This window comes from Neopsephotus bourkii, unplaced genomic scaffold (assembly GCF_033783945.1).
Source record: "Neopsephotus bourkii isolate Nb327-2 ecotype Australia unplaced genomic scaffold, CSIRO-AGI_Nbou_v1 NB_107, whole genome shotgun sequence".
In the NCBI taxonomy this organism is placed as follows: Eukaryota; Metazoa; Chordata; class Aves; order Psittaciformes; family Psittacidae; genus Neopsephotus; species Neopsephotus bourkii.
The window spans coordinates 14265058-14286512 of record NW_026900624.1 but is presented as its reverse complement, the minus strand read 5'-3'; the positions used below and the strand labels follow the sequence as shown (position 1 = coordinate 14286512).

Here is a 21455-nt window from a genome sequence, read left to right as displayed (position 1 = left end):
ATGGATGGTGGTTTTTTTTTTTCCCACTGGTATTTTTTCTTCAGGTGGTGATCTTAAAGGATCTCAAAAACAGTGATGGTAATTTCTCAGAGAAGCAAAAAATAGAACTGAACAAGGTAACTGTTGCACCTATCAACTGGATGCTGCAGGGTGGGATGGAACCTATGAATGAAGTCATTGCTTTCCATTGTCAACAGCCATATGCAAGAGCCATATGTTTGTGCATGTTTGTGGTGGATGGGTAATAAGTTCCTCAAAGGATGCTGCTTGATGAACTTTCTCTTTGTGTGTGTGATCTCATCACCAATGCGGAATCTGAATTGTATGCCAGTGAAGCTGAAGATGAATGAAGTAATTCATGCTCTGTCATATGGCCTTGCTAAATACATTTTTGCAGCTGATGCTAAAAGTCAGTGCACTCTTTTTGCTCATATCATGACTATTAGTAGTGGAATGCTGTAGTTAAATCTTACTACTGAATGCCAGGTGCAGCTCTTTAAATACAAGTAACTCTGCTAACTTGTGCATACAGACTCTTCCAACATGAGACATGAATTTGGCTGCATTACTGCATCTTTTTTGAGTATTTTTCCTTTTTACACAGTACAGCTATACTCTGGATCAATAAGCTCTAAAAATACCTCAAAGTAAAATACAGTTGTCTATAAAAATGGACAAAGTGCATAATATCATGCAGTGTCATTAAATTTTTATTACTTGCTCATTTACTGAGTAATTCACAATATTCTGTCACTCATAATGGCTATTGTGGTCAACTGCGAAGTTTGAGTAGGGAGGCAATAATGGAGAGAACATTGGGCTCTGGAATTAACTTGCAGTTTCCAAAAGCAGCCACTCTTATCTCCTTAATCCAGAAGGCTCTGGAATGACAGATGTCTTCAAGCGCTTCACTCAGTGCCTTAGTATACACTAGTTTAAATGAAGCTCAAAAATCTTATCAGGCCTGTGATAAAAAGCCGTGTCACACAAGTATCACTGACCTGTGTTTCTGTACTAACAATGATTGCTTTTAAAAATAGATGCTTTGTTTTTCCTCTAGCTCCTACAGATTGATTATTACAACCTGACGAAGTTCTACGGCACAGTGAAGATAGACGCCATGATCTTTGGGGTGATTGAATACTGCGAAAGAGGTTCTCTGCGGGTAAAGGATTTTGCAGGTCTCCTTCCACCCCCAAATTATAAAATTTCAAGTAAGGAAGAAAATCCCCATCTCCATGTCTCTGGCCCTCATGCAGCAGCCATGGACTGAGCAAATGTTGGCAGGTTTCTGACTCTGAGTTTCCTCTCCTTTGCTCAGTTCTCTCCAGCCCTTGTGGACCCTACAGTGGCCCCAGGGTGTGAAAGAATAGAGAAAATAATATATTCCATAGTAATAAGGGTCAAAGAGATTGAGGCTGGAATTTGGCAAATCCTGTGCATAAGGGACAACAACCCTTAATTTTTATTTATAAAAAGAAATGGTAAACTCATGACTGGAAAAAATTATGGAAAGACTTATGGTTTATTACTACCAATATCATTTCAGTGCTAATCATTAAGTAATGGTGGCACTAGCTCTTCTGCAGGCACAAATTGTTTCTACATCTGAGTCCATACAAAGACTCTCACCAGTAGAAATGGTCTTTGGAACAAACTCAGAGTAAAGCAGCAAAATAGCAGCTCTATCTCTAGAGCTGTTTCTTGTAAACTGGCTTACTCATGGAGGTTTACTTTTAGCAATGGGAACCATAGTGGCTGGGAGAGCTGTAAATAACTGAGACTTAAAGAAACAGTCTACTTTGAACTTACAAGGCCATAAGTAAATTGATAGGAAATGGACTGTGAGCACAAACCACAGAAATTCTTCTGCCTTCCTCTTGCATTCCTTGCCCATTTCTGTCTCAGCTATTTTACCTTATTAAAGACTTGGCTTTAAGAGAAAATTCACAATTTACCTTTAATGATACAAAACACTCTTTTCTGGTTTCCCCACTTTTCTAGCTGTGTGTAAGTCTAAAATATATTTGATATCCTCTGTTTTGAGTCATCTCCTGCTGTAATGCATGTACTCCCTATAAAAAATCTCTCCCTATAAAAACTCTCTCTTTCAGTCGCTGGTTGAAAGGCTGTGCAATTTAGGTACTCACATCTCATCTTGTGCTTTTTCCCTGATGTAGATTAGAACCATTCTTTTCTTCTCTTGATAGGATGTTTTAAATGATAAAATCTCTTACCCTGATGGCACGTTCATGGACTGGGAATTTAAAATCTCTGTCATGTATGATATTGCCAAGGTAAGCGGGCTGCTGACAGTGCAGTGTTGATCAACCTGTCCTTGTCTTGCAAAACTGATCCTTTGGAGGAAGGCAACGCTCAAGGTCTTCTTTCCTCATTAGAGCTGTATGCCCTTCCACTCTTTCCTCCTCTGGGAACAGGTATACAAGGCAGGAGGGGCCAGTGGCTCTCAAAGTGGAGGTAAGGGCTAGAGCTGGCTTTGGGTATTTATAAATAATCAAATAAAGTATGTCCCAAATAAATGTGACCCAAAGATCAGAGGGTTACAACCTGTTTATCAGTGCCTCTGATTAGTAGGGCTTTTGTAGTCACAAGACCTGCAAAACACACTGCTCTCTGGCTTCAGGGAAGGCATACAAAGGAAAACTTGTTTTTCAAATGATGGAATTATTCTGATTTGTATCTAGAAATGGGATCAACTTTTTATAAACAAACTGTTTATTTTACATCCTAATTTTCTCACTCACTAGAGTGAGAAATTCCAGTTTCTCACTAGATCTATCAATTTCAGGCAGTTTAAGAGGGAAGAAATTAACCTTATACAGAAACCAAGATTGTTTTTCAGTAGCTTTCGGCAGATCTTTGCGTTTTATGCTTGGTAAAAGAAATTCTCTTCAACATTCAGACTTGTATCCGTTTAGCTGGTAGGTAAGGATCCTTTATAATTCACAGGTATAATAATTAATTATACCTCTGCAGGTAACATAGAGAATTACCTCTGCTTTTTTGTTAGTGTTCAGCTGCTCTCCTCTTCCTATTGCTGGTTTGCAGTTGGACAGTCCTTTTATTTCCCTACATGCATCAGTTCAGATTTGGTCTCCACACTGAATGACTCCACTGTGTCTGTTCTAAAGAGATACTGAAAATCTTGCTTTTTATTAAAGCCCCCTTAATCCAAATTGTCACAGTTTGTTGGCCTTGTTAATGACTTTTAAGTTCAGTTAATGTTTAGCATTAAGTTTCATTTTAAATAGCAGCGGTGGAGTTCCCCTTCTTCCTTAAAGCATATAAAAAAACAGGGTATTTTTAACCTTTTGCAGTTCACCTTCAGATGTTTATATTCCTTAGTAAGTGGGTTAGACAGAGGGAGAGCCGTAAATTTGCTCTGTTTCAATTTTTCTCCTTGTTTTTGCTGTCTTTTTTCTCCTTAGGTTTGATGGCACCACCTGTAGCTACATGGATTTAGCTACATGTGACCAAAGAGCTCTGATGAAAGGTCTGCTAAGGATGAATTGCATAAATTGAGCCTTGCAGTTATTAGTGCATACACTGTTGTTGTGACACTATTAAATAAAGGGCTCTGCAGGATATTGTGCAAGGAACTAATATTTTTGCATTGTGTCAGGAAAAGGGTTCTCAGTCAGAACTAAAGTTTCAGAGCAGAGGTTACAAAAGTGTCTCAACGATTTAGAAGTACCACACTGAAAGTCATTATAGATTTTGAAAATCACATTGTTAATAATATTGATTCTTAATAAGCCCTGTGTTTTCAGGTGTGCAGGATAGTTGGAAGGAAAAAGGAAAATTTTATCAGGCACAGATATAAGACTTCTGCCTCCAGAAACTGTTAACAAGAAAGCACTGGTATAAGGAAGTCGAAATCAGCTTTGCCTGCCATTTGATGCTGAAACTGATTGGGAATTCTGCTGTAGCAATCAGTGTATTTCCTGGCTCATGAAAGCAGCAGCTGGAAGAAGGCACAGCTGGAGGAAATAAGACTTAAGCAGGCAAAACAGCAAAACATCCTGGATAGTGTCATCAGGGCTGCATGATAAAAGCTGCTTAATCGAGAAACGTGTTCCTTGGATATAGCCTGTACACAGACTCTCTAAATGTTGGCATGGTTTAGATAGGTCCAGGATAACCAGTCCAACAGCATTCCCCAAAGATTGCATCTCTTGCAGGCTCCTTGTGTCTCAGACATACATGTATTGTGCCCAAACCTCTGCTGTTATCTTAGTGGAACAGATCTTGCTGATCTGTTCCCAATTACAAGTACCCCATCTTTGGAGAGAAACCCAGCATGTCATACAGTGTATTCATGACCACATGGGCTATGTGTCCCTGATTAAAGTCTATCTAAAAGTTATAATATAAGGGGAGGAGCTATAAATGTAGGTGTCTAAGTGGAAGACCATTCAGAGAAGAAACTAAACAGATATGACATACCTGTTCTGGCTTTCACAGAATATCAATTCTGCTTCGTATACTGAGCTAAAGGAGGAGGACTATAGGAAGAAAAACCACCAGCAGTAGGCTTTAAGTAGGTGTGAACGTAGGTAGTTAAGAAGAGAGAGATGAAACAGAATAAATAGTAGCAATAGGGTGAAAATTAGCATATCTGCTCCCTTCGGTTTACACCCACTTGCTAATGTTCCTTTCCTGCTCTGCCTCAGTGCTGGCCCCTTCTCATGTATTGCACAATATTTGAGTGTCTTAGACTAAATGAGATAAATTCAGAGGTGATGAGTGAAAAGGAGCAAACTGCACACCTTTGTATGCCTGTGTGTGTTGTGAGTCAAGAGTCTGAATCTCAGGAAATATAGCTGAAAATGCATCGGCCAGTCCTCATGGTGCCCACTTCAGAGTTTAGCTCATGGATGGCTGATATATATTGACTAGTATATGGAAAACCATAATCAGTCAGGTCAGAAGATTCTGATTGTGATTGTCTAATCTTCTGCCTTATACAGCCTTAGTGCATCATCTAACACTCTGCATTGACCTGTCCCTAGCTCTCTGCTTTGCAGAAGAGGGTCTGCTGCAATGTTTCTGAATTAAACCTCTGGTATATGGTAATCTTCAAAGATAATGCAGACATAAAGTGCAATTACTCTCACACCTGTTGTTTTCACTGGATGAACATGGAGTTGGAAGCACTTTTTTTTTTGGTGTGACATTCTAACAAATCTGTACTAAATTTACCAAAAAAAGTATTTATTGAAAAACTTCTGTGGAAGGAAATAATTTTTCCTAATTGCTTATTTGTGCTCTAATCTTATCAAAACCCAAGATGCCATGTCAGGCTTTTGTTCATTAAAAGGAAGGATTGTCTTGCATGACATTATCCTTCTAATGATCATCCTCTCATCTTGGAAAGTATCTTAAGTAAAATAATATTTGTTTCCCTCTATGATGGGGAATTGTGATTTATGTATACCCATTGCCATTGAAGGCCATTTAATTACTTGGACAGATATTACACTACTACTTCACATTCTTGTTGAGTCTGCTAACAGCTGGGTGTCTCACATGTAGTCTTGCTTTCTTCCTCTTATCATCAACCACAGGGGATGTCTTACCTGCACTCGAGCAAAACTGAAGTCCATGGTAGACTCAAATCCACAAACTGTGTAGTAGACAATCGCATGGTAGTGAAGATCACTGATTTTGGCTGTAATTCAATTCTGCCTCCAAGAAAAGGTAAAAACAGTACCCTATTAGACTTTTTTTCATGGTTTCCAACCCAGTGGAATTTTCTTATATTAGAAGTCCTGTAGGGTCTAATTACATCTTGTACAGAGTAAAAAACATATATGATTTTGTTTCTTGTAGCAGCCATCATATAAATGCTATCTGAAAACACTGTCTTGTCTTAACACAATGAGAGAATTATTAGCAGGTAGAGAAAGAAATTAGGCAGTGTATGTGAGAAGGAAAGATTAGTTTTCAACTTACTGTTTAGAAAACAGAGAATTCACATGTGGCTGAGATACAAGAAACATTTTCAGTGTTCAAGGCCTTCATGCAAACAACTCTCTTTGGCAGAAATGCTGAACTGGTGTGAAAAAAAAAAGAGTTAAGTGCCACAATGTCTTGTCATTTATCAGATACATGTTACCACAGTGCTCTGTGATTTCATTTAAATATTAACACTAGTGACCGATCATCCTTAAAGAAATCGTAATGATATGCAGTAATAACCTAAATATTTTTCATTCTTTAGGTTGGAATCTAGCAATATGTGCTTGATCAGACTGGAATAATTTTAACAACTTTTCTTTGCATTTTCTATTCATCTCATATTCATTGGACATTTCTGTATAATAGAGCACTCCTTCCTACTCATCTTTTCCTTCTTACTTGATTTTGAGTGAAAAGATAAGCCCATCTGCAATTATGTAATCTCAATCTGTAGTAGTCCTTGGGGTATAATAAGCACAGCATTATGCCACAACTTCTGTATATGACCTGAGAAGAAACTGGTTGCAACTAGGTTGATAGAAATGTTCACATTCAGACATAAACATGCTCAGGAGTAGCAATGAGAATGTAAGAAGGAGTAAGAAAAGTGCAGTGAATGTAAGTGCTCTATTAATTCTTTATTTTACAATTTTAGTATTTAAATTATTATTATTATTATTATTACATTGTGATGTATTTATCGTCTTTCATTGCTCGTAAGCAGCCTCAAACTTTTGGGCTACTAGATTTCTTTCCTTGAAGAAAAATTAATGTTTCACAAGAGATCTACAGATTCATTGTGTCTGGGTGTTTCAGCCTGATATCATAACATTGTATTCAGTGTCACTATGTTCAGGTCACTGTTACATCACCAGCATGTCATAACAAATTGTCATACCATGGCAGCATTCAGGTTTTGAGGTATAGTGGCAGTTGTTGTACTAGAAATACAGATTAATAATTTCTGCAGCAAGAAAGTGATTATGAGGAGGAAATACTATGTCAGGCTCAAAAGCACTTGAGAATGATTTCAACAGATTCATGTTATCAAGGCCACTGGGAAATACAGTCTTCTCATCTGACATCTTGTATAACAAACTCTATGCATTTAGCTCAATAATTTATGGCTCAGCTTTTCTTTCTTTTATTTTTTTTTAATAGCACTGGCATTCCTTTGTCTTATACAGATGCATAACCTATTTCCAAGCAGCACATGAAAGGTAGCTAAGAAAAGCAAGCTTATTGCCAGTAGTTATAACTTTTCTGGAGGTATGATGGTCTGCAACCTACAGTGGAAAATGGTAGCATCAACAAATCCCAGACAACTGAAAACTACCACATCAGAGAGTTATCTAACCTGTACTGATGTCAGCTTCTCAAGAAAATGCTAAAATAGGAAATAAACTGTACCAGTGGGCTCTGGGATTGACCTGGAAAGACTGAAGAGAAATACCACTGTAACAAATGGATGCTCTGAGAAGGATCACTCTTTTTCAACTACTTATCTCACTTCCCTTTTTACCTTATCTCCCATTATCATTGGGATCTTCAGACCTGTGGACAGCTCCTGAGCATCTCCGTCATGCTGATGTATCTCAGAAGGGTGATGTGTACAGCTATGGGATCATTGCTCAAGAAATTATTCTACGCAGGGAGACCTTCTACACCAGACACTGCTGGGACAGCAAAGGTAAATCCACAGATTTCTCCTTCATTGCAGGCTTCCAGGATGATGTAGCTGTAACTGGCCCATTCTAAATGTTTTGTGAAAAGCACTGTCTCTGATAGCTGTTTGAACTGCTGCTTCTTTCACTATGTGATAATTGAAGAGCTTGTTTGAAAAATCTCACTGGGGGGGCAAGTGTCCTTATTCTTCCTGGAAATCAAGTTTGCATTGAGTTTTCTTGCCCTTTCTCCTCCTTTCTCACCTTGGCTACAGCATTGCAAAAATTAACATTATAGAATGCTGTTCAGGCTTACTCTAACATTTAAAGGTTAGAGTTTTTCTGTTTTAAGGTTTTTCGTTACAAGTTGTGCACAACATATAATAATTCACTCATGTTGGGCATTATAAATCAGCAATGTCAACACAGAACAGCAAAAAATCAGCAGCAAGAACAGTTGGTGTTTAAAAACTGGGAATTCAGACTTCCTTCAAGCATGAAAAAATTAACTTCAGTCATTTAACTTCTGTCAGACAAAGCATCTCGTCCTGTAGTGCATCCATTAAACCCCATTTTGTGAATTTTATGACAATGTTTTTGAGTGGTTAATGGCCTAGTCAATCCCAGTTCCCCGAATCCAGAACTAGGTATACTAGAACTGACATAAAAGCGTGTGTGGGTTTGAGATTTTCCTGGTGACAGTTACCAACAACAAGTTCAGACATTGCCTTTACCTCTGAGTCATTCTGATAGATCCGCCTCACATTTGTTAAAACATCTAGAGCAGCAGCTGGACAGCCTAATAGCTCTTTTCCTGAATTATATTTAGGCATAACTTCTGAGGCACATTAATCATCCTGTATTATCGCAGCTTTGTGTTCATATCTGGGGAAACACAGTATTTCACATCACCAACTCTTTAATAGAAACGTAGACCTAAGAGAGATTAGAAATGCCTGTTCCCCTTCAAGCTAACTCTTCAGGACTCCATGATTAAGATAAAGCAGAGAAAATAGAAGTTTCTATTCCTTTTTCTTGGGAAGAGGTAGGCACAATCCTCATGAATGCAAGGACTTTACAAGTATCACAGATGGAGAAAGGAAAGAGCAGTGTCCTTCCTTGCTCATTTTGACTTGCAAAGTCCGATGGCTTGACTTCGCGAACAAAGATTTGGGAAGGGCTTTACCCATGCTTTTGCAAATGAGTAAACCCTTCAGGCCTGCGCAGTGGATTTTTTAGGTGAGGCACAGTGTGCGCGGAACTGGCCCCACCCTTTACACCTGAGGTTTATCTGCCAGGGCCTAGCAAGCTTGGACAGTGACAGCAAAGTCCTCAGGTTGTAGGTTTGGTTAGAGTGTCCTTCTCTTAGCTGGATAGCCTTACAAGGCTAGACGAGCTCCATCTGCCTGGGTTTGAGTTGTCCTTCTCCTAGGATGGTCGCCTGAAGGCTAGTGAGCCCATCCTGCCCATAGACACACTTTGTCTGACCCTTCAGTTGAGACCTGTCTGGCATGGGAGACCCTACTGGAGGCATATGCCACCACCAGCATAGCTCTCAACCTCACAAGGGCACGCAAGCTCTTTCTCCATGACAAAGGGCTGCCCATGAAAGAGACTTGCAAAGTAAATTCATGACAAACTACATTCCATATTTGTTGAGCAGTTACAGTCTTCCTGTGTTACGTTAATGGTTATTCAATTAGTCTCAGACACAGTGTTTCTGGGCTCTTCTGAGGTGTGGTGGCATCCTCACTGCTCTGTGTTTGACCCTGGCTGTCACAGTCACAACCTGGTTCCTTGTTTAAACTTTGACCAGTTTCCTAACACTTCATTTTGTCATTTTAGAAAGACCATCACTTTCAAATTGCATTAGGTTAATCCATCCAACTGAAAGAATTTTCAGCACCTCTAAATTCTTTGCTGGAGATGGTCACAGGTTGGTTATCAGTATGCTTAGTAAGACAGCAATAAACTTACTGGGCCCAAAGCCTGTTTGGTAAGTTTGGATTCGGTTAAAAAAAAATCTGCTTTGTAAACTTCAGTTGAAATATTAAGTTTTCCATTTAGTGAGGAGATTGTTTTATCCTGAAAACTTTTTCCTTAAAAGCATTATATAAGATACATGTTGCTGATCTAATAGCTTCTGGTATTATTCTTAATTTTTGATTATGCAATTCAAGTAAATGTGTTCAGCCTAGTTTCAGCAGTTAATCAAATTTAATGTAACAGAAAGGAATGAGTGTTATTTTATGTTATTGAAGTGCCTCCTCATTTAAATGTCTGGATTCATTCATTAGCCAAGATAAGACAGCAAGAGGGTGGACCATACTTATTTTAACACCTTTGAATTTTTTGTGGAATCATCTAACTTTGGAAGACAGTAGCTCAAACTTGGCATGACTATTAATTTAGAAATATCTAGGATAAAAAGACAGAAAAGAATACCAAATTAGAATCAGTGGTAATCAGCAAAGAAATGTCCATGTTGCATGTTAGATTAATTTGTTTTTTTAAGTGTCCTGCAGAAAGTCTTTCAGTGACTAGGCTATCAGAACTTAATCCCTACAGGTTAGAAGATATGAAACCGGTGTTTCAGGACAACTGATACAGCCAGTTCTCCATGACTTACTTTGACAACAGCAAAGACTGTGTTCAGATTTTAAAAGAGCTGTTCTAAAAACTCTGTACCTAGATTCTATAAACCAACTTAGGAAAATTAAACTCTACATCCAGTTACTCAGTGAGATAATTTTCTCAACCAGCAAATATGTACCCACCAACTTAACACACAATAATATTGCTATTAATGTGAGAAAAGAAGTCCCACTAACATGATGGGCATACAGAACTGGTTTTCTAATGTATAGAAGCAACTAGGTCATAGTCCTCTTCACTGACTTCTCTGCAAGACAGCTGTTAGGCTAACTGGTTGCCTCACTCTTCTGCAGAAACACTTCATTCAGTGCTCAAGACTGAAATCTTATCACATACCAGTGCTCAATTCAAGCTACCTCCTTGTTCCACTACTTTCTGCCACTGGCTAATTGCAGTGTTGCTAATAGCTGCTGTTACTTCTGCTCTCAGGTGTATGTGCAATGTGGAAATTCAGCACATTCCTCTTACATCCATGAGACTTACAAAGATTGTCTCATCTCAGCCCACAGAAGACTTTTTAGCACTCTCTCTACTCCACAGCATTTGTGAGACTCAAGCCTCATGCTTATTTTCTACTCTGTAAGTTCTCTCACTCAAACCTGAAAGCTACTGAATCTTTTAAAGTGGTCATGCATATTGGACATGCTTAGGCATCCCTAGCTGTTCTAGACTTGCACATACTATCACGACTACAACCATTGTATGCTTCCTTCAGTAAAAATGGCTCCCAAATATAATCAGACATTATTAATAAATGTGTTTCATGCTTGTTCACAGATCTCTTTCAGTTTCTCTTTCTCTCCCCCAGAGGTAAAAAATTGCTTCTCTTTTTTTACTGACTCCCTCTGGAACTGTTGAGGTCTGGAGGACAAGAACAAAGAGAGAGATTTTTGCTCTAGCTCTCACTAGTCCTAAATCGAGTTGTGCAAATGCAGGCTGCATTCTGACTTTCAAAATAACTTTCATAAAATAGATTTCATGAGTAAAAGTACAAATGAGCTAACAAATGCAATGTTTTTAAACCACATACATTGATAGCCTAGTTTCAAGGAAGCAGAGCATCTGTAGGACAATTTGAACTGCTCTGATGAGAGTTGTATTCTCTGCACTTTTGATCAAGTCACAATGGGCTTTTCACATTGTTTTTTACTATAGCTATACTTCATGCTGAGAGGCACACTAATAATGCCTAACGTTTATTTGGGAAGATGCCATAACCATGTCTACCGTGACCAATAAATACTCATGTACAATCCTATTCATTTTGCTTTCAGGTACCTTCAAGCCAGCCTGATTTGATCTTGTGCCATATACTTAGAAAAGCTCCAAAGTTGAAATTCACATCAAAATGAGGGAACTGTCTTTAAGGCTTTTATTTATACAGTGACTTGTAACACCACAGGACACTATCCACACAGAATGTCCTTCTTACGTTTTTTGTTTAAAAATTTTCATCTTTTTCCTGTGTTAGAGAAACTTCACAGAGTGGAGAGTGGCAAAGGAGTGAAGCCTTTCCGACCAGACCTGTCATTGGAAACAGTGGGAGAAAGACAGATGGAAGTAAGCTAATAATTAACTAAGGCATTTTCTGGGTGAAGGGGAGAAATCCTGGCCAACCTAGAGCTCATGATCATGGGATGATGAAAGCTTTGCACATTTTATGCCAAATGTCTAACCTCATGGGAAAAAATGGTATTCTATAGTTGTTACCATTGAAATGAATACAACTCATGAAAATTTTTTCACTGGAAAGAAATGGATGCTTATATGGTGCTACTCTGCTGACCTATTTTAGATATCTCTAAGATGGGATGAATCACACCTCAAATACACCTCTCTTGACTGATTATATAGCCCCTAAGGCTTCCTGCTTGGGTGAAAATATTTGTATGGTAGACATCAACATATTCAGCAATGAACCTCATTCTTTTTGGCTGAATCATTTGTTTCAGAAAAATCCTGGACTCACGATATTGGAAATACAATTACCACATCATTCACCTCCATGTCAATAACTGTATCTGGCACTAGCTGCAAGACTGCATCCATTTACTTGCCTTTTATTGATGTACTGCAAATTCACATTCAAGTTATGATCATGTCACTAGTCACCACAGAGTTAAATTTAAGGTGCCTACAATGAGTGTCCTAACCATTGATTCAAAACAGTTAGTCACACATTTTAATATGCTGCCCGTCAAGAGTAACCAGAAATTCCCTAATGAACTATTGCTGTTTAGCACCATTAACTTCTGTATCCATTACTTAGGTGGACTTTCCTTAAATTTTTGTTTGAAGGTGTATACACTAGTGAAGAGCTGCTGGGAAGAAGATCCAGAGAAAAGGCCAGACTTTAAGAAAATTGAGAATACTTTGGCTAAAATATTCAGGTGAGCAGCAGGAGCTGTTTCTTAAGATGCTCCAAATCCCTCCTAAGTAAGCTCATGTGATTATGATTCAGTGGAAAAACTGAGTGTCTTCGCTTAGATCCTCTTTTATTCCTTGGCATTAAAGTAGGTGAGCACGTGCACATGTATACGTACATGGGTGTACATGAGCATCTATGCATGTATTAGCTGAGTGAGGGTAAGACTATCACCATACCTCAAATAGTTATATTGTGAAAGTAGCAAGCTGGATAATTAGAGATTTAAACCATTTAAGTAATTCACCCCCTGTGTCTAGTCAAGAGTTGGATAGTGACTCATGTTTTCTAAGTTTCAGGAAATGAGAGCACATAAATGTTTGGAGGATGATTAGAAAGTTTGAATGAGCTAGGTTGTTCCATACAGGAGCTTGGATGGTCTCAAATTAAGCTGACTAGAAGTGTTGGGTTGTAACTCACCAGAAATACTAATTACAGGGGTTTACTGGTATTAAGTTGTGGCATAGTAAGGGCCATAGCTGGACAAATAATGTGGAGTTATGCAGGCCTTTCACCTGGCCAATGCTGCATTGTCCTACAGACTTTGGTCTGAATTGATTATTTTGATGTCCAAACAATGGGCTTTTAATCACTTCTCTGGGGATATTGCTTCCTGTTTTTTTTAAACTCTCCTCATCAACAAACCCCAGCAGTACTTGTATCATTTCACACTTTACATGGGCAGAAGGACAACTGTGCTATGTGTAACTGAGTATATCAGTTGAATAATCTTACTGCAGATGAACGGAAAGACCTTCTGGTTCAGCTCCTGGTTCAGCTCCCCATCCTACAAAAGCAGAGAGGTTGCCTCTTGCCACATGCAGTGTCTCATTCTCCCCATGGGGGACTCTAAGGTGGTGCATCCCTGACCTAAAGATTTATTTGAAATAAGAGTGGTTTTAAAGTCCAGTTGGGAACAGTACTAATCTGACTTTTCCAGTGAGCCTGGCCTCATCTGCTTCAGGCTGATCTGGCAAGTGCAGGCTGCCCAGACAAAGAGAGGTTATGAGTGACTCACGTTACCATACTTTTGCTTCCAGGAGTTAGTAGGCTGGAGTCTGTAGGATCCTGTGAGTAAATCTAGCCCAGGAGCTGGTAATTGTTCCATTGAATTGCTCTGTTTTCCACACAGGCAGCCCAAAATTGTGTTAATGCTTCTGGCTGAAGTCTCCATCTAAATGTTTATGCAATTTACTACCTACTATCTTTAGCTTCCTCTCAGCATTCAAGTTGACAGTTACTTTTTATAAACGAATGTTCACAGATTACCCAAGGTAACCTGGAGCTGACAATAATAGCAGAGATAGGTGATTTAAGAGCTCCTTAAGAATTGCCAGCTTCAACTGAGAAACATGGATCACAGACTTTTGATTCATATATATATATATGTCCTCCAAGCCAGAAAAAGGATGATGTACTCGAGGCACTGTGCATTCTAACTATATGGAAGTAAAACACTGCAGAAATTTCCATTGCTCCTTTTTTGCCTCTTTTTTGCCTTGCTCAACAATGTGCTTCTATCAACCTTTCTTTTTGGCTCCTGTGTATATCTTCGCAGTAACTACCATGGCCAGACCAATGAAAGCTACATGGATACCCTGATCCGGCGTTTACAGCTGTATTCCCGGAATCTGGAGCACCTGGTGGAGGAAAGGACAGAGCTATATAAAGCAGAGCGAGACAGAGCAGACAGGCTTAACTTCATGTTACTTCCAAGGTAACTGGCCAGGAGGATTTTGACTGTCATTTTTTTTACATATATCACCTGAATCTTGGAGAATGAGGGTTGGAATTAATATTAATCTTCCATTTCATTCCCCTCTTATCTGATCCTGCTAGGGAGGAAAGAAGAAGTCCTTGAAGTCTTCACAGTATAGTGGAGTTTCATGCCAAGATGGTACTGGGATCCATTACCTTCCCCAGTCTCTCTTCATGCACAGGATCTCCCTTTTCAGTACAAACCTGTTTTCCACTGCCTTTCTGGGAACACATAGAGCTCTGCTCTGCTCCAGCAGAACAGAGTGTAGTAGGAGTGTAGAAGGAGTGTTTCCAGTTGGAGTGCAGAAGTGCAGTCCAGTTTCAGGCTGGGGTTTAGCAACGCAGCAGAAGGGCTGAGGTGGGCTGGGCCATTCCGGGCCATACAGGGCTAGATGGATGCTTCAGAGTATGATAGGACAAGTATTATTGAGACAATAGTGAAACTATCCTGGTATGTCATTACTAATATTCAAGGGTATTTAAGTAGTCAGGGTATTGATTTTATGACTAATTTTTTTTTTAAAAAGTGGCTGTTCAATCCAGTTTTGGGAAAAATAGTGTGGCTGTGTAGACTGTAGCAAGAAACCCATGCTTCCTTCTACTCTTTTTATTTCTACCACTCTACTGTCTTATTGTAGACGGAACACAGCATTGTGCAACACCTATAATTTTCTGGGACTCTTGCTATTATTCTCTTTCAATACGTCCACTAGGAACAGATATTTTCCTGGATTTAGAAATGGAAGAAAATTAAGGTCCCTCTGAATAGATATTGACTGTCATGGAATTGAATTTTTGTTCCATAAAATTATTATGGTATCTCATTTGAAATCAAGATGAGGTGATGTAATTATTTGGATGAAATTACTTCTCTACTGGAAAAACAGAAAAATATGTCTGTTCTTACTTATTTGGTGGGTAGAATGTAGATCTACATGTTAGAATTTTCAGAATTTCAGTTTTAAATTTGACTCAATATTGCTATTCCTGATCTTACACAAGAAGCTCAGTTGCCTGTGTCTCAGTTTCCTCATGACTATTAATACACTTGAATTTTGTAAGGCTGTAGCACATTAATTAGCATTTTAAGCGCTTTGAGGTCCCTGGCTGACAGACATTATGGGCATCTTAAATACAATTACAGTGGCAGTTTTCAGCAAACTATTTGATGTTTCCTACATAGAAAGCAATTATGTGGTTGGGTTGCATGAAAAAATATCTTTAATATTAAATACTACTCATGTGTCTTCCTGCCTTCTCTATTTACACAGGCCAGTAGTAAAGTCTTTGAAGGAAACTGGTCTGGTAGAACCAGAGCTATTTGAAGAAGTCACTATCTACTTCAGTGACATTGTTGGCTTCACTACACTCTGCAAATACAGCACCCCTATGGAGGTGGTAGATATGCTGAATGATATTTATAAGAACTTTGACCACATTCTTGACCATCATGATGTTTACAAGGTGATTAGCTCTGCACTTTCGCTCACTTAACAATCAGAGGATGCACAAATCAAATTGCATGATGTGGTGGACTTGGGAATCTCCCTTCTAAGCAAAGACAAAAGAAGCAATGTGCCTACCTATACTGAATTTTCTATACTAAGTGGTAATAGATTAATTAACTGGAATGCTGGGTACAGTTATAAACACTTCTATACCAAGAAAGTTTCAGCTACTTTAAATTAATCAACCAATCTTGCTGTCCAGGGAAGAAATGTTTAATCATGAACATGAAGATCTGATACAACCTTTCTGCTTTTAACTAAATACGTAATTTGCCATGTCTGCAGGTAGTGAGTTCTAATTTTGTTAACACAGGTGGAGACCATTGGTGATGCTTACATGGTGGTGAGTGGTTTACCTAACAGGAATGGCAACCGGCATGCAGTAGACATCTCCATGATGGCTCTGGACATCCTGAGCTTCATGGGATCTTTTGAACTGAGGCATCTGCCAGGTCTGCCTGTTTGGATTCGAATTGGAATTCACTCTGGTAAGCAATAGTGCTAGATCAACAATGACAATGTTGTTGCCTTGGTTTTGAACAAAATAAACATCCATAGAAAGTCTGGTAGTACATCATACACAACTGCTTTCCTCGTGAAGTGTCAGGTTGAAAACAATGTACCTGGAGGAAAAGCAACAGAAGTAAATAAGCCATTGACTTGCCCCCCCTGCAGTGAAATAGCCCACACCCATTCATTCATAGCTTAGTCAGTAGCTAGGAAGAGAAACGACCATTGTTCCTGGTATGATTAAGCCAGTTGTATCAAATAAGCCTTCACAGATCACTCCTCCCTGACCAAAGTGGAGAACAGTCATGGCCAGCTATGCTTGTCTAGCCAAAAAATGCAAGCCTGTATTTTACACTTTTGGAAGCAAAAATTCTGTCAAGCCTACATGGAAATTAATGTTTTAATTTATCCATATAAATACTTTTCGTCAAAGGGGAATTGGAGATAGGTCAAGAATCCAAAGTACTTTGGGAAATTTTCTTTTTATTTCTACTTGTTTCAACAACCACCTGAACAGCAACTGCCAGGGGAGGAACATATCACTGAAAATTACTGAGGCACTGGGAAACAGCTTGAGGCATCACTATGGACATCTCCATAATGAAGCTTATTCTTTTTTACTCTTGCTTCCAAAATTGACAGCTAGTAACTGCGCTTCTTTTTTCTGCACAGAAATTGTGTTTAAATACAATTAACACTGTGCAACTGTGTCCTTTTTATGCTTTTGTTGGATTATGCAAGACTAACAGAGCTGTTCTAGCTTTGGAGTAGAAGGGAAGACCACTAGACCCTTCAGAAAGTAAGGTACAGAGTATCGCCATTGGTGAGGAATGCAGAGCTCCAGCAGGCACCGCACTGCTCTGCAACAGTGAGACACCTTCCAAACAATCTCTTGATCCACCTTTTAACATTCTCTGCATCCCATTTCTAGGTCCATGTGCAGCTGGTGTGGTTGGAATAAAAATGCCTCGTTACTGTTTGTTTGGAGATACGGTGAACACAGCTTCGCGGATGGAATCCACGGGTTTGCGTAAGAATTTCATTTTAGCTGTCAGTGTAACAGGACCAAAGGCTGTTGGTTAGTCTGTGACTGAAGCGTCTGTTTTCAGCTGAAACCAATTTATTATCAGCTTGCAGGAGTTTTAAAGATGAAGAAGTCCTATTTGTTTTGATTACTAATTATTTCACTGTCTGAAGTGACAGTGGACACTTCACTAAGCAATGAAGAAACTGTTCCTTGGTCATGCTTCAGTACTGGTGACGGGGAGTACATAGGCCGGATCACTGTCTGAGTTCCCCCAGAAGACGTGATACTCATATGTCTGGAATTCAGTTTTACTCTATAAAGTGTAGATTTTTAGTTTGACTAGAAATGTGTTACAACTTTGCTGTGTAAATATGAAAACTGTGTATTTTAAATTGAAGCAAGTATGTCTTCAACTTCACCATTAAGAAACTGTGTCAAGAGTCTGTCTTTCTTCTACCAAGTGTCTTCACACAACTATCTTTATTTAGGTAATTCCCAATTACTCTGTTCCCTTTTGGCATCTAAATACTACAGATACCTTGGTCACCTGTATTTCAGATCAATAGCTGTACCAGCAGTTCCTCCCTAAATACAGTGCTATATTGTGGAGTCAGATTTTTTGGTACAGTAATGTAACTGATTCTCATTTAATTTGACTCTCAGAATTTATGTTGATAATAGTTGAAGGAGTTTCTGCTATAGCACCAGTTTTCATATATACTTAATATGACTAGGTGAAACGTTTCCTGGTTGAGCTTTCATTGTCTCGTTAATTTTTAGCTTTAAGGATTCATGTAAGTGGTTCCACTATTAACATCCTGAAAAGAACAGACTGCCCATTCCAGTATGAAGTGAGAGGAGAAACGTACTTGAAGGTAATCTTTACCATGGCTAGTGTGAGGTGTCCCTGTTTATGGCAGGGGGGTGGAACTAGATGATCTTAGGGTCCTTTCCAACCCAAACCCTTCTATGATTCTATGTAAATGCATGAACACTGAGAAAAAGGGTAGCATAAAAGCATCACATAACTGAGACTACCCTGCAGCTTCATGAACAGCTGGGGAACAAGGGTTACACATGAACTGGCATTACAGTCTCTAGTGGCTGACGACACTTCTATAAAAAAAATGAAGGCAATGAAGAACTCCCTAAGTCATAAATTAAAGCAACATAAAGATGTGGAGAAGAAATGAAACATATCATCTGTAACAGAAAACTGTAGAGTGAATTAATCTGATGGAAGGGAAGCTAAATCTATTGTTAATTTCCTCATGCTCTGATAGCTGACTGTCTACCTAACAATCCATTCATTTCAGTCTGCTACACTTGGCAGATTCTGTACTTGGGAGCTGGTGGCAGGCAGCACAGCTTACCTCTGTGCAGCTGCATCTCCCCCATTATTCTTCTTCTCACGTCTGATTTTTATTCCTTTGCGTGAGCATCAGTTACTGAAAACAAGCAAAGGAAAACACATCAATAAGCAATACAGTATTAAGTGAATTAACAATGGGAAATTGTATTCTAAACCTGAAATGGTGCTTTCTCTTTGTCATACATTTTTAGGGCAGAGGAACAGAGATCACCTACTGGTTGACGGGTTCTGAGGACAAGAAATACAATCTCCCAACACCTCCTTCTGTGTAAGATGGTCTTTATATGTGAAAAGGGAAGAGAAATTCCCATTTTTTTGCACTTTAGCCTTCACTGTTCCTCCCCGGCACTTCTGTATTTTTTTCATATCACTCAACTTGCTTTCAATAGTTAGAGGCTTAACAGTGTATGTACATATAAACGTGCAAACGTTCTTGACATGGGACTATGTGTGCACTGAAGGTTGGAACTAGATGATCTTAAGGTCCTTTCCAACCCTAACTATTCTATGATTCTATGACATATATATAAGTGGTTAATGGGTTCATGTCCTTGGAAGGGAAATAACACTTGCGGGACAAGTTCTGATGTGGTAAGTGCAGAAAATACACATGGAAAGTACATGTCTCTGGGCTGCACAGGAAATACTGTCAACCTCACTTCTATGGTACATTGCATTTGTAAACTCAGAACTCTTTTTTTTTGTTGTTTGTTTTAATCAGTATGTTCTGTTGAGACGATCAGAATTATAAACTTGCTAATTCTTCTGGAATTCAACTACTGAAATTACCTATTAAGCTGTATCACTGTTGTCTGTGATAGTTTTGGTTTTGCTTCCTCATATAGGTTGTGACTGATAAAGTTGCCCCTTAAAATTGTCATATATGGGGTACTCCGGAAAATTTGTGAAGAAAATGTATGAAAAGTGGCAATTTAGTTACTGAAGGCCACTTGAAGTTGAATAGGGAAAGGGCTGGTGCCAGTAATGGCACTGAAAGCTACAATCTATTTTGATTGGGAGTGAATCTAATTAATTCTTCCTTTTCATGCAAATGATCATAATTTTTTTTAAGGACCATAATGACACTGTGCAGAGTCATGGATCTATACTATCTGGACAAATCACATGGAAATCCTGAATTCTATTCATAAATCCAGAACCTGAATATGGTTCTGTGCACACTTTTTATCAGTAGCATGTGAATGTGATTAAGATAAACATGGGGTAGAGATGTTTAAAAAACACTGGGGATCACTACAAACATGCAAATCACTGATTTTTGATTTTCCATCCTTTTGCTTTTAGGGAGAACCAGCAGCGGTTACAGGATGACCTAGCAGAGATGATAACTGATATTCTTCAGAAAAGGAAAAATGAAGCATCCAAGACACGTAAGCTTTCACGGGTAGCTAGTTACCGATCGGGTACCCTGGAATACCTGCAGCTGGTCAGCACAGAGAATTATGACACATATATTTAAAACTGGGTGTCTAGTATGACTCAGAAAGCTGCAGCAACTCTCTGAAGGACTTCATAAAAAGCCTGGAGGCTTATACTCTCAGCTAGAGGAGAAGGAAAATATCTTTTCAAGCATCCTTTCAACCAGCTGACCTGCTATCAGCAAATCAAACCTCTCTTCATTGTAATGTTGAAATTGTTGGATGACTTCAGTACGACACATGCAACCTGACTTGAGGTAAATGAAAGTATCTGCACCTGAGTCTGGAAAATATTTGGTTTTGTTTGTTTTGGTTATTTTTTTAAATGGGACAGCCTGTTCAATAATCCACTTCTGAAAATATTCATAGCAAAGCCTTAATTTGCCATGATTTTTAGATGTTGTATTTAATTTGCAATTTCTATTTGAAGAAAGATTTGGTGTAATATATTTGAAAATATCATTAAACATGTAATACGTAAATCCTGGATATGTTGCCATTTTGCTTCTTCTGTTTTTTTCCCCTGTGTCTCACATGTTTTGTTTGGTCAAGTTGACATTGTTCAAGAGACAACACTTCTGTTATTTACCTTGGGAGATTACTCCAGAAGCTGTATGGTTTCTAAGCTTACCTGAATCTCTTGCGCTTGCAAAATGAGACTGGAAATCTTGCAAAAACAGACACTTTCATATCTTTTCTCCATTTCTGCTTCTGCCCCCAAGCCAGAAGTGCAACAGAAATGAAGAAACCCAACTTACTGAACTTAAACCTCAGAAACTTTCAATTCAGCTTTTGGATAAAGTTTCACAACCAGGCAAAACTCAGGTTTTACTCAAGTGACTTGCTCATTAACTGACACCATGGCATTTATATGAATAAACAGTGAAATGTTATATTAAAAACTTTGTGTGAGTTCTCTGAGTGGAATGGATTTTTGTGGCACCATCACCGTTCATTTCAATTTAACTCACACAAAAATAAAATTTCTGTGAATCTATAGGTTTGAAGCATGAGGAAGTGAATCTTTCCAAATACACATCAGAGCTTTGTAGCTTCGGTCATATTCAGACTCCACCCATTTCTCCCTCTCATTTTTGTCATGCACAGACTCATAG

At 38.7% G+C, this 21455-nt stretch overlaps 1 protein-coding gene across 1 annotated transcript in view; it reads left to right on the top strand.

Annotated features, from left to right (window-relative positions):
• Positions 1-21206, top strand: part of GUCY2C (guanylate cyclase 2C) — a 46182-nt gene extending 24976 nt beyond the window's left edge. The window contains exons 14-27 of the mRNA XM_061361878.1: positions 45-116; positions 1061-1165; positions 2211-2297; positions 5589-5721; positions 7535-7672; positions 11773-11861; positions 12600-12691; positions 14285-14443; positions 15756-15948; positions 16306-16480; positions 17434-17532; positions 18310-18404; positions 19093-19169; positions 20207-21206. Coding sequence (XP_061217862.1) covers positions 45-116; positions 1061-1165; positions 2211-2297; positions 5589-5721; positions 7535-7672; positions 11773-11861; positions 12600-12691; positions 14285-14443; positions 15756-15948; positions 16306-16480; positions 17434-17532; positions 18310-18404; positions 19093-19169; positions 20207-20381 — 1689 coding nt within the window. The 3' untranslated portion in view covers positions 20382-21206. The remainder of the gene's footprint in view (positions 1-44; positions 117-1060; positions 1166-2210; positions 2298-5588; positions 5722-7534; positions 7673-11772; positions 11862-12599; positions 12692-14284; positions 14444-15755; positions 15949-16305; positions 16481-17433; positions 17533-18309; positions 18405-19092; positions 19170-20206) is intronic.
• Positions 21207-21455: the final 249 nt, after the last annotated feature.